The sequence below is a fragment of the Rhamphochromis sp. 'chilingali' genome (genome assembly GCF_963969265.1).
Source record: "Rhamphochromis sp. 'chilingali' genome assembly, chromosome: 22".
Taxonomy (NCBI): Eukaryota; Metazoa; Chordata; class Actinopteri; order Cichliformes; family Cichlidae; genus Rhamphochromis; species Rhamphochromis sp. 'chilingali'.
The window spans coordinates 19,846,250-19,857,434 of record NC_137950.1 but is presented as its reverse complement, the minus strand read 5'-3'; the positions used below and the strand labels follow the sequence as shown (position 1 = coordinate 19,857,434).

General features: G+C 40.2%; 1 protein-coding gene across 1 annotated transcript in view; it reads left to right on the top strand.

The window, feature by feature from the left end:
* LOC308391072 (testican-2) overlaps nt 1-11,185 on the top strand; it is a 55,105-nt gene that overhangs the window by 34,150 nt on the left and 9,770 nt on the right. The window contains exon 3 of the mRNA XM_080873512.1: nt 8,259-8,373. Within this exon, the coding sequence (XP_080729638.1) occupies nt 8,259-8,373 (115 nt within the window). The remainder of the gene's footprint in view (nt 1-8,258; nt 8,374-11,185) is intronic.

Below are 11,185 nucleotides of genomic sequence, written 5' to 3'. Positions count from 1 at the left end.
TAACTGGAACTTAAAATGGAAATGGACCAGTTTTTTTTAACATCATTTGGTTGTGCCTGCATGTCATTGTGTGTTTTTTTTTTTAAAATATAATTTAACATAACTTACACAAAGGTAGGTTACAGATATTCTTTGCATCATAGGATAATTTACGTACAGAGGAGAGGACCAACAGATTTGATTATAACATGTAGCTTTTATGAGCACACTCACATCTCATATGAATTTTACAATTAACCAGGCCCATCCAGATTTTCCCATGCTGACCCATTACCACGTTCTGCCACTGTCACTGCAGTACAGGTCAAAATGGTACAGATTTGTACTTTATTTCAAATTGTACCTTTAAAGGGGCATTTCTGGACTTTTAAAGACCAGTATTGTACTTTTAAGGGAACATTTTAAAAAAATGTACCTATAGGTACAAAAATGTTCTTCTCTCGTACCTCTATTTCTGAGAGTGTATTCATTGTCAACCATAAGTCAACCATTGCTATGTCAGGTTGTATCTGCCTGACCTTTAAGTTTAAATCACAGCAGATTAGGTTCCTGTGCTTGTTTTAACAAAGCAGTCACTCTCATCTTAGCATACAGGAATCCCTTTAAGAAGGTCAGGGGAATAAAGTGCGGTATGAATCATTTCACAGGTCAGGGTATATGTGCACTAATCATACACGCGCTTGCTAATTAGCAGCTCCTAACAATGTGTTCTAGCTGCAAGGTGAGAGTGGGAGGTCGGTTGTAATGCCACACCCACGCTTCCTCTAAGGAAGAAGATGTGAGAAGAAGCAGCTGGAGATGTTATCCCAGTCATCTGTTCTTAGCCTACAACAAGGGGAATAACTAATGTAATCTCAAGAAAACGCCTCGCTTGCTGTAGTGCGGGCGACTTCTATTTGAATACCATTGATTTCATCCGCATCACAACTCCCTTTGGGACTAATTCTGCAGACTTAATTATTCAGAGCTCTCTTCATTGCAAATTCAACAAGACAGCAAAGAACTCCAAGAAGGTGTACCTGCAAGCCCTGGGTAGAGCAAAGGACCTAACCGGAGACTTTAGACACCTCTGGTGCCTTTTTAAGTGAGCCAATTGAGACATCAACTCAGCTCCACAGACTGCTCTTTATTCAAGGGCAGTTTTGAAACAATAAGCTGCCCACTCGCTGACTCTGATTTAACAGAGGAGCCTCATATTCAACCTTTATTTATGCTGAACAATTAGACTACTTTTGTCCCTTTACTGAAGCATTTTACTAATTAGATTAAGAAAAAAAAGAGAAAAAAAGGTGGCTGTGATTACACGTCAACGTGTACAACCTCAGGAAATTGTTCAAGCATAATGTGTTGTCAAAGAAAACTGAGGTGAACTTGTGGTTTGCATTCTGTGATAATCGTGAGAAAATAAACGTAGCTGCGAATTGCTCTAACTTGGCAATTAAAACTCAGAACATGAAAGAGTCTTCTAAAATGAACTTAAATGGAAATCCACCAAAACGGGACAGTCTCTCTTATGATTTACTGTTTCATGCTTTAAATGTCCGGCAGCCCAGTAACACACTCTCTGCAGATTTTATTTTTTCCCCAGAACCGCTAAGGTACTTTATTAAATGTAAAAGTAATGGATGATGACAGCTTTTGATTGATGAGCCTGTCCAACTGCAAGGCGCCATACTCGGTGAAGAATTCAGATGCGAGCGCAGACAACAGCGGCGACGCTAATCGTGGATAAGAAAGCAGCTGGAATGGTTTTGATTGCGGTGTAATAATAATAATAATAATCTCTGATAGATTGCACGGGGGCTCAGTGCAGTTGCGTCGCTTTTGTTGACATGATTATAGGAGGATTTAAAACCCATAATGGCTCTATCACATCCTGGCCCTGAACTGAATTCTCGATGCAGCATATTCTAAACAAAACGAGTAGAGCTGGAAAAGCTACTTGATCTTCACTGCAAATTAAATCTAGTGTTTAAATTTCATTTTTCACATGTGGGAGTTGTATATGAGCGCCGTATGACAGATGTGTGTGATTTTTTTTAGCTGCTGCTTCGAGGCAGTTACACAGCTAGGTATATGCAAATTGTGCACAAGGGGAAATGCATTTTGCTCAGGTCAGTGCCATTTTTAAAGACATGACAATAAATAACAGGAGAACTACAAAAGGTTTTCATAAGGACTTGACATATGAGCGGGTTGCACATCATTATCTGAAACAATACCATTATCTTCCGGGCTGTGCTTCTGTAAGGAAATGCAGCGAAGTAGTGTGTGACACAGTTTTAGGTCATGGAAATCGTTCACCAAGTTCATTTGTTTCCTGGCAACCTTGTTTAAGATGAATCCACCAGCTACTTTAAAACTGCTAGAGTCAGCAGTTATATAGTAACAATGATTTTGTGAAATGTGACACTGTCATTGTAAATTTCCGCCTATTCCATCAGTATGTGGGGCATTTTAGCATCTATCAGATCTTTATGTTGTTTTGTAGCCTGCAACTCTGTTTTGCTTTGCTGTTACTGATGTTGTTTACCAGATGCCACAGCAGCCAGCTGTTCTCGGGAAAAAGGCTCTTTGTAAACCCTCGTTACATTATTTTTCATCAAATGGGAGGCGGACAAATTTGGCAATTAGCTGGTAAACATAGTGGAGCTCTAGGTGGCCAGACCTAAAAATTCAGCTGTTTCTCTCACAAATTGGTTGAGACCAAAAGGGACCTAAAAGACAAGTAAATATTGCACGACTCTGGGTGTGCTAATGTTGTGCTGTGTATGCTGGATGTGCAATTAACCTTCATCCTACCAACATATTTAACATACATGAGCTAACAACTGGGTGCCTGAGCACCCCAAGAATAATTTATTGCAAGAAGCAATATAATAGCAAAATTATAATAATAGCAAAACTTATTTTATGTTCAAATCCCTCATCTGTCTTTCTGTGTGAAGTTTGCATGTTCTCCCCTTCTATGCATGGATTCTCTCAGAATACTCTGGCTTTCTCTCACAGTCCAGAGGGGTTAGGTTAAGTAGTGATTCTAAATTGTCTGTTGGTATGAATGTGACCATGAATGGTTGTCTTGCTCTCTATGTTGGCCCTGTGATTTGTCCAGGGTGTACCTCACCTCTCGCCTTATGACACCTAGGTTAGGCTCCAGTGACCCCAATATAAAACAATTGAAATAAGAGATGCACTCTCCCCAGTGTGTCATGGATCTGCTTTGGTACCGCCATTACATGGCTGAACCCAAACTAATTCAAACTCTCCTTTTGATGTGTAGGAGTAGTCGGCTGTACTCTGAATCTCTTCCAAATGACCTCATCCTATCTTCTAAGGCTTAGCACAGACTCCCTACAGAGGAAACTTTCTTTCAGTCACTGCCCACAGCTCATGACCATATCTGAGGGTAGACACGTAGATTAGCCATTAAATAAACATATTTGCATTTATGCACAGCTCTCTTTTCACTGTAACAGGTTGGTACAGCATCTGAATCTCTCAGACAGCGGTTCTAGCCGGGGAGGTGATGTGATGCTTGAGCTGCGAAACATGGAAGACAGGGTGGACGACCTCTGTCTCTTGGTGGGGGGGATGAAAGCCATGACAAACTTAAAAGGGGGAGAGACTGGTAGAGGAAGAGGTAGCGTGAAGACATGGTGAGGATGGTGTTTAGACCGTTAACAGATGGAATACCAGTAACAAAATCAAGCTGGATGTGGGACCAGGGACGTCTCGGAATACGGAGGGGCTGAAGATGCCCTGCAGAAAGTTGGGTGGAGGCCTCGGTCCGGGCACAGACCTCACGAGCAGAAACAATCTCACGGACATCCGACCCACTGACTGCCACCAAAGGACACGTCGGAGGAGTTGGAGGGTCATATTTGGGTCAGGATGCCCCGAGAGCAGGGAGAAGCGTGCAAAGCCTCCTGATGACTTTGGGAGGGAACGACCAGCAGGAGTGGGAAAACTAACTGGAGAGCGCTTCCACCTTAGCGTTTTTGGAACCAGGACAATAGGCAAGATGAAAGTTGTAGGATTAAAAAAAAAGAGCCTAAAGAGCCTGTGTGGGATTGAGTTGCTTGGCTGTTTGAATGTGTATCAAATTCTGATGGTTGGTCCAAATTAGGAATGGTTCTTTTGCCCCAAGAAGCCAGTGCTGCCACTCCTCCAAGGCCCACTTGATGGCCAGCAGCTCCTGGTCCCTGACGCCATCTTGGTAGACCAGAGGAATCTTATAGAGAATGGACTCCGGAGCGGGCGTTCTGTGGGAAATTTTCTGCTCTTGGGAATGAGACAACAATACAGACAGCTGGGACTCCAGCCCAGGATTTGACAAGACAACAAGGAGATGTGGGGGCCATGTCGAAGAACTGCTGGAATTAACAACTGCTCCTCCAGAGAAGGGAGGAGACGGAGGAGTTGTAGATCTTTGGAGCTGGAAGGGTTTAAAATCTGAGTATATTGCACCCTTAACCCACAATCTATGGGGTATGCTTAGTAATTCTGTCCATAAATATTATGAACACAATCGAAAAAGAATCAAAACCCACCAAAACCCACTATGAACCAAACTTTTTACTGTTAATCTCAATCAAGCTCTTACTACGATTATACATGGATCAGAAATGACTAAAACCACATTACAGTCAGTTATATCACACAATTTGCAGGGCATGCTGCCATGTGACAGGAGGAGCAAACAGTTGCTATCCTCCTGTCTGTTTTTGGAATAAAGGTAACACTTTTTAAAGAAGATTTTCCAGCTGAGCAGTGAACAATCACAACAGCAGGTGGAGTTTTCCTCACTCCAAGGAGGGTCATTGCTGCTTGGTTTGGGGCTTGCAGTGTAGCAGAAACAGCTCTCCTTCCCATGTGTGGCATGACCAGGGTATGTCCCAGCTGGGGACAATTTATAAAAAACAACACACATTTTGAGATATGACAAAAGATAAACCTCTGTGGTCTACATGGAACCCAGTCGGTTAAGAAATCACACTAAATGGTAACATATTTATTTTTTTATAAGCTTGCTTCTGTTACCCCAAAGATTCCAAAAATACATTATTATATCTTTCATAAGCTTTTTTATAATTTTACAACTATCTAACTTGAAAATTCCTTCCTCTCTTTGCTAACATAAATCCTGTCACTTTTTCACAAACATGAGACTCTTATTAAGTCTCCTTCTGTTATATGGTTTGCAGGTGTAGTTTAGTAAAAAGAAAGTAGATCCTACACAAAACTGGTCATAACATGGCTGGTGACTTTTTTATTGTTCTTTTTTCTGGTTGTTGATGTGTTTTAGTTTTTTTTTGTTTTTTTTTTTTATTATCCTGATCATGATTTCTCAAAATAAAACAAAAAAAAAAAAAAACAGGCATAGGTGCCAAATGTATGTGCCACTTATTTAGATTGTAAAAGAAAGGGAACATATCTCCAGAACTGAATAACTTAAAACAAAACAATCTAAATGGCAAAAATTGCACTGCAGGTCAAATAAAAGATATTTAGATATTCTGTGTGCACCTGTTCAACTGCTGGTTAGCGTAAATATCGAATCATCCAGTAACATGGCAGCAAATCAATGCATTCAGAGGAGAACTGCAAGACTGCTTTGAGCTGACATGTTTGAGCAGACTCAAATAGCCAATTGTTACAACTGAGGGATGCTGAAGGGGCTACTATTTGCGCCACACAATTTGTGTGTGTTTTCTAGTGGTTTTTGTTGTTTTTTTGGTATCTCCTACCAAACATTTAGCTGGTGCAATGCATAGTTCACTGCAAAGCCCATAGCTGTGGTTTCAGGTGCTTTCAGGTCATAGTGAATACTCAGATGCTGAGTGGGAACAGTTTATGGTATATTACACCAGTAAAACAAACCAAATTCTGCTTCCTGCCTCCATGAAAGTTTCCTGATAGTAACCACTCAGCAAATACACAGTGACAGATGATGTAAGACAAACCAGACAAAGCCTGGGGAAAACTTGAATGATGACTTGTGCTAAGGAGAGCTGATGTGACACATTGAGTCATACTGAAGATATTAGATAGCTTCGCTTTTTTTTCTTTATTGTCAAGAAATAGTCAAAATGATATATGGGGTGACAGATTGGGGTGAATTTTGTTGAGCTTTTATGTCCTAAATCAAAAGAGAGGCTGGAGACAAATGTACTATCAGCAGTAGAGTCTGTCTATTATTCAGCTGCTGGGGTTAAATAAAATGACAGAGCAGACTACCTGTTGGACCAGATGAAGCGAATAAAAGTCAAGTGGTCACAAAAAGTGTTATATGGAATGACGGAAAGTTTATGAGCTTTCGCTGCTGACAGAGTCTTGCTATCTGTCTTCGGGCTTCTCTGCTGAATATAAATGCTATGTCATGAATTTCCACTCAGCAGAAGAACAGTTTGGACAAATTGGTTTGTAATTCAGTTAAGACAAACAGCAAAAATAATACCAGCCCTATCCCACTTGTATTCATTTTCTTTTCTTTTTGGCTATTTACAAGTTGTTGCCCTTTGAAATGATAATGCATCTGGAATCCTGCTCTACTTTGAGGTTAGTTTTTGTTTTATCGACTTCTGTTGCTCGAGGGAGTTTTACAGAACGGCAGAGTCCAACAGCTAAAGTTCGGTGCAAATTAGGCAGCAGGAAACGATCCTACGCACAGCAGCAAATTTAACAGAATGACTCAAAAAGAAAACAGTAAAGGAGTTGCAATCCAGATCTCAACCTGATTGAAACACAGCGGCAGAACGTTAAGAGAGCTGAGCCTAAATGATCCCTGCAAACCTCATTGAATTGACACAATATAGTAAAGAAGAGTGGGCCTAAAACTCCCCAACAATGATATGAGAGACTGATAAATACAGAACATCACTACTTCAAATTATTGCTGCTAAAGGTGGTTGTACGTAGAATCATGAGATGTACCTGGTTTTCAAAGGACCCTATGCAGTGTGAAAAACTCTTTTATATGACTGTATCTCCTGAAAAATAACAACAACAAAATAATAATAATAATAATAAGCCAATAGGACCAAACACATTTTCTCTGTAACAAAGCGTACATTGTGGAACAAAGGCCTGTGGAGGACAAGCTAGCACAAAAGTGCTGCCAGACTCTATTTTTTATTAACTACTGTCAGCAGCTTGGTCTCCTGCATGGTCTTATAGTACAAAAACACCACAGGCAGACAGTATTTCTAGATTCTCTGTGAGTTGTCTTGTCATCCACTGATTCTATAAAAGTACAATGTTCCCTCATACTTCCCTAGCATCTAAGTATTACCTAGTCGTGGGATTTGCAGGAATCTGGCTGGCAGCCACCTTGTATGTTGACCGTGTTGACTACAAAGCAGCTGCTCGAAGCTGACTCAGGATTTCACAACTTAAATTTCTCCTAGCGACTGCCGACTGCCGCTTGCCACTCTTAAATTTATCTGTGCCTTTGAGTTTTCCCAGCTCGCTCCGGCAAGGCGTTAAATGGACTGGGACGGTGTGACATCCACTTTCGGATGGCATTGACCATTGGCTGAGAAAGGTGGAGGACACAGTTCTATTTCCATCTCAGTCTATTAGAGGGAAGGAGACTGGCATCGAACAATTCAACTCCCTGAAGATAGAAGGAGACATTAAGGGAGACAGCGTGCGGAGGGGAAAGAGGATAGAAAGAATGGGAACGTGGAAGACAAAGATGGAGTGTGTATTTCTGTGTGAGAGAGAAAAGGCAAGCGGGGGAGAGACAGTGATAGGTTGACATGGGGGAAGTGAGATGTGACAAGCTGAGAGAAAGAGATGCTCAATCAGTGCTGTCAGGTTTTCTCGCAATCACAGACAGCCTGCAGTTGGAGACTGCAGGCTGTACTATTGATGATAGGCTGCCTAATGACAGCTAGGCGCCCAGTAGTGCTGACTAAATAATCAATGGACTCATTTGTTCACACTGGTGGAATATTTTTAAATACACATTTCATGATTTTTATTGTATACGCCTGTGTCAGAGAGAGGTTTGTGAGAATGGATCATTTGAAATGGCGCAAGAACACAGAACTTGATTAAAGCAGCTTTGTCTTTTTGTGGGGTTGCAGTGTTTGGTATAAATCTACTGAAGGCATGCTCCTTGTCAAAAGTAACAAAAACAGCCGGTAGCTCTCCATTTGTCTGCTGTAGGTGACCGAAATAGAGAATGAAACTGCAACACCTTAGGTGTGAACAACACCATTGGATTTTCACTCTTCGTGTTTTTGTGTTTGCAGCCCTGGACACCACCAAGGATCCATGCCAGAATGTGAAGTGCAGTCGCCATAAGGTGTGCATTGCTCAGGGCTACCAGAGGGCCATGTGTGTCAATCGCAAAAAACTGGAGCACAGGTAGGACGAGCTGCAGAGCTTCGATGCTTGTTTTTTTTTTTTTTCAAACGTGTCGTAGATTTCCAAGTGGACAGGATGATGTCAGCAGTTAAAAGCACTAGAATTATCAGGTGAAGAGTTAATGAACAAAAAGTAGCTTTTATATAATGTTTGAAAAATTCATGGTTAAATAGGCCATCTACCAATCTTTTACTGTCTTACTCTGCATTGTTGCTGCTGATTTTGGACTTTCTTCCAATGTTCTCAGATTAAATTCTGTAGGTTTCGGTGTACATAGGTCATTTGTAAATCACTATCACCTTAATTTTATTGTCTTGAAAAAGGGCTATGTAAATAAAGCTTTAAGTATTGGCTAATTGATTGGCTAACAAATTTAAGAGGCTCTGTGAAGTGCCATGAGTGGAGCTTAAACTCTCCTGCTGAGCAAGCTCTAGTTAGAAATGGCTCAGGACTTCGGGAGGAAGATTCACACAAGAGAAAGTGACAGAATGTCCAGGAAGTGTATAAAGTTGAGTGAGAATATGTATTAATACTTGTAACGTCAACACTTTCTTGGTGGAAATGACTAAAACCTGGGCAGCTGGTGAGTGGGAGAAGAGATGAATAAGAGCAGGTTAAGAAAACAAGTTTTCAGCTGAGACTCACGTGTTGCTGGTATTTGAAAGAATTCTCAAGCCCACTGAAGGTACTTTTAAAAGTTGTTTTCATTGCCCACTGCAACACTGACATGTAGAAAACAATCTATGAGTTACAACTTTTAAATGGAAATAAACATCCTCTGTGTTGTTTAGCAAAAGTGTTTTTATTTTTATGTCTCAAACAGCTTTAATGACATTTATATTTTGCACTGCTTTAGAACAGGAAAGTCAAAACTGGCCTGGTAAGACTCCGGCCAATTGGATGACTTTGGAAAAGGAAGGCGGGCATACGTTTTGGAATTTTAACTGTGTTTTTATAGGTTTTTACAGCTTTTCTTACTGATAAAGACCTTCCCCGTGGCCAATTTCACTACAGTATAGAATGAATAGATAAGCAAATGACGGAAAAGTTCGTTTTTCACTATCGATTATAGAAATTTATGGGATTGCTTTTTCTTGTACACTGCCTACAATGGAATATTTGGCTTATTTAGGCAATAAGCTATGAGAACTTTTAAAGTAATTTCACACATTTATTTCTTACAATTGAAGTTGTGCTGATAGATTATTTCAGTTACTACAGCAGCATTTCTTTATCATGAAGAAAAACTGAGACATTATGTTGAAATTGCATATTGAGATATCTCAAGGATTAAATATGTAGTTTAAATATCTTTTACAAAAACAGAAAGGGGAGTTTCACTGGCCCAGATAAACGTGAGCACTATGTGGTCCTCAATGTGCTTTATGAAAGTCGCCATGGAGATAATACCAGAATATGAAGCAAAAGGAGAAAGATGGTTTGCGCTGAAGCTCTGAAATTAGAGATATTAGTAGATATGTTAAAGAAAAAATGGCAAGAGCTGATCTTTTAAATGGACCCGTGTTGTCCTTTTCTAAATCAGTACGAGATACTTTTGTCACATATTTCAGAGCACTATATGCTGCATATAATAATAGTCGTGACTTATCTTACATGCACATCTGACTGACAGAGCACGTAGCTGCAGTTGGTTAAACATTAGCCACTTGTATTTGTAATATTGCGTTATGGAGCTGAAAGACGAGATCTTTTAATCATTTTTTGTACCAGATACTTTGATCAAAAGCAGTCCTAGGGACAATTTTGTAATTTTGCCAATATAGTGATGTGTCAGTAGGGTTTATATTCTGATTTCAAATGTTGCCCTCTGCACAAAGACCCTTTAGTTGTCTGTGAGAAACAGCGAGAAGCATTTATCTGTTCTCTCACCCATTCATTCCACTTTCTCTGAAAAACAAATGAGCAGAGTTGGAGGCTGAAAAGAATTAATGGAGTGAATTATTACTACCTGCAAAGTCTATCTGCAGCGACAGGCATTTATCTTTTTCAATAAAGTGCTTCATTTACAGAGTCACTCCAGAGACGAGAGAGACTGTGTCGAATAATGGGTAATAAGCAGGAACGCAACCGCACTAAACCGTCCTAGCATCATTAAGTAGCAGCCGCAGAAGTCGTACAGCAGGCCCTGTGCTTGTGCCCGCCAAACATGAAGTCAATCAATGTGTGAGGGCAAAGCAACCGAGGGGGATTTCATGAACGGTGCATCCAAATATTAACAGGCACATTATGACTTTCTAGCAGTTATAATCAAAAGCGCCTTGTGGTGTTTTGTAGCTTGCAGGATGTATTAAATGAGACAGAGTTGTAATGAAAACAGCTTGTTACAGAAGATTTGTAGCTATGTGTTTGACCTGTACAAGCCGGCAAATATTATAGGGCCAATTCATCCAAATTAGAAAACATATTCACTCACTCTTTCAGATTTATAACATGTAGCTATACAGAAAATTTTCTGTTTCTTTTAACAAGGATCTCAGAAGTTTGCCCCTGAGCTTTCTGGAATGGAATTTGTTTTGTGTTGCTCACAACTTTGAGAAATTCCACCTAATGCATTCAGCAGCAGTTGCTGCTACATTACATTTCACACACTGTGAAGACTCTGTTGTCCAAGGAAGTTTAAATGCATTCAAACTTAATAGAAATAAGACCTGAGGAAGAGGAATCTGCGGTTGCTGGCAATCCTTTTCCAATTTTCATCAAGCACCTAAATCAGATAAAAATGTAGTTGCTTGAAATGTTTTGTTCAAAAAGTAAATACCTCCAGTGAAATACTATGAAGAAGCCATACTTT